The following is a 2,202-nucleotide window of genomic DNA, read 5'->3' on the forward strand; positions in this document are numbered from 1 at the left end:
GGCTGCCACAGGGACCACTGCAGGGGAGAGGAGAGGGGGTGAGGGTGGTGGGGACCCCCACACTGCACCCTATGGATAAACATTGCTTTTGGGATTGCTCTGGGACCTCTAAGCTGCACCTCACGCTCCAACACCTCATAAGATGGCTCTTGAGACCCCCCAAGCCACATGCCATGGGTAAACTTTGCTTTCGAGACAGTTTTGGGACTCCTAAGCTGCACTTCATGAACAAAACCCTCTTTTAAGATGGCTCTGGGATCCCTAAACTACACCCCATAGATAAACCTCACTCTTGGGATGGCTCTGAAACCCCCAAGCTGCACCCCTTGGACAAACCTCACTTTTGGGAGGATTCTTAGAACACCCAAGCCACAACCCGTCAATAAATCACCCTTTTGGGATGGCTCAGAGACCCCTAAACTGCACCCTGTACGTAGACCTCCCTTTTGGGAAAGCTCTAGGACTCCTCAGCTGCACCCCATGGACAAACCCTCCATTTAAGATGGCTCCTGGGCCCCCCAAGCTGCACCCCGTGGACAAACCCCTCTTTAGGACAGCTCTGCCCCAACCTGGCTCACCCGTGAGCTGTGTGACAGCGGTGGCCGCCAGCGCCTCGGTGGCCAGTGTCACCATGTCGTCAGAAGCCACCGTGACGATGTTGACCTCGTCGCCCTCCTCTGGCTCCAGGATCTTGATGCCTGCCTTGCCCTGGTGCACGGTCTTGACGTGCGAGCGCAAGTTGTCCACGCGGTTGAAGCCGCGGCCGCACTTGTCGCACAGGAACGGCTTCTCCCCTGGGGACGAGGTGACAAATTTGGGGGCTGCTGAAGGTTTAGGGGTGATTAAAGCTTTGCAGGGGCTGTCGGGCTGACCCACCAGTGTGGATGATGATGTGTTTGGAGAGGTCGCCCACGTTGACGAAGGCTTTGTTGCAGACGGTGCACTTGTGGGGGCGGATGTTGTCGTGGTGGCGGATGTGGTTGGCCAGTTGGCTCGACTGCACGAACCTGGAGGGGGGGGACACGCCGGTCACCCCAACTGTCCCCAGAGATGACACCCAGGCACCTCCACCCACCCAAATTCACAGGGTGACGCCCTCACCTCTTGCCGCAGCGTTCGCAGACGTAGGGCTTCTCCCCCGTGTGCTGCCGGACGTGGGCGATGAGGGAGCTCGCCTGCGTGAAGGCTTTGCCGCAGATCAAGCACTGGCACGGCTTCTCTCCTGGGGGAGGCGCATGGTGGGGTTAACAACATGGGGAGGGGGTGCCTGAGGCTCCCCAAAATCCCTTGGGGAAAGGGAGGGGTGGCAGAGCTGCGTCCCTACCGGTGTGGATGCGGACGTGGCGCTGGAGCGCCCCGGGGTCGGCGAACTGGCGCTGGCAGTGGACGCAGACGTACGGCTTCTCCCCGCTGTGGATCCGGAGGTGCCGCTTCAGGTTCCCTGAGGGGGACGAGGCTCAGCTGGGGTGAGCACAGGGACATTGACCCCCTCCCTCCTTCCCAGCGCCCTGGCAGCTCCCTTGGGAAAGCCCATTGCTATTTACAGAGCAGGGAGTGCCAGAGCCAGGGATCAGGCGACAGCGTGGTGCTGGGGACAGCCAGAACAAGCACCCAATTTTTGATGGGATGGGGAGATGCCATGGGGCTGATCCGGCCCCTCTGGCTCTGCAGCCATCGAGGGAGGTGGGAGGAGCCACTGCCATCCCCAAAATCTGGCTGAAGGGCTCCTTCCGGCTCCGATTCCTCACCTGGAGCAGTCCCCATCCCCTCCATGGACCAAAGCTCCATCACTCGCACCTCACAACCCACCCATCAATGCTACCTGAAGTGGTGAACTGTTTGCCGCACTCCCGACACTTGAGGGGCCCGTCCGCGATGTGAATCTTCAGGTGAGCCTTCAAATTCCCCACCTGGGGACAGACAGAGGGATGCAGGGAGTCCTCCACATCACCCCCACCTCCCAGCCACCTGAGGTCCGGCTTCCCATCCCCCCTCAACTCACCTGGTTGAACTTCTTGTCACAGTGGGGACATTTATGCTCCTTGTTGGTGTCGTGGGTCTCCAAGTGCCGCATTTTGGAGGTGGGGTCGGAGAAGGAGCGCCCACAGTAGTCGCACTGGTACGGTTTCTCCCCGCTGTGGACCAGCTGGTGCCGTTTGAGGTTGCCGGAGGTGGTGAAGAGCTTGCCGCAGTCGTCGCAGC

General features: G+C 60.4%; 1 protein-coding gene across 1 annotated transcript in view; it reads right to left on the reverse strand.

Moving 5' to 3' along the window:
• Window positions 1-6: 6 nt before the first annotated feature.
• The window catches only part of ZBTB17 (zinc finger and BTB domain containing 17), a gene marked incomplete at its 3' end in the record, with an annotated part of 4,726 nt that continues 2,530 nt past the window's right edge, over window positions 7-2,202 (reverse strand). Inside the window, 7 exon segments of the mRNA XM_010183031.1 lie at window positions 7-17; window positions 579-794; window positions 877-1,007; window positions 1,102-1,222; window positions 1,325-1,441; window positions 1,823-1,910; window positions 2,003-2,202. Of these exon segments, the coding sequence (XP_010181333.1) occupies window positions 7-17; window positions 579-794; window positions 877-1,007; window positions 1,102-1,222; window positions 1,325-1,441; window positions 1,823-1,910; window positions 2,003-2,202 (884 nt within the window).

This window comes from Mesitornis unicolor, unplaced genomic scaffold (assembly GCF_000695765.1).
Source record: "Mesitornis unicolor isolate BGI_N332 unplaced genomic scaffold, ASM69576v1 scaffold44254, whole genome shotgun sequence".
NCBI lineage: Eukaryota > Metazoa > Chordata > Aves > Mesitornithiformes > Mesitornithidae > Mesitornis > Mesitornis unicolor.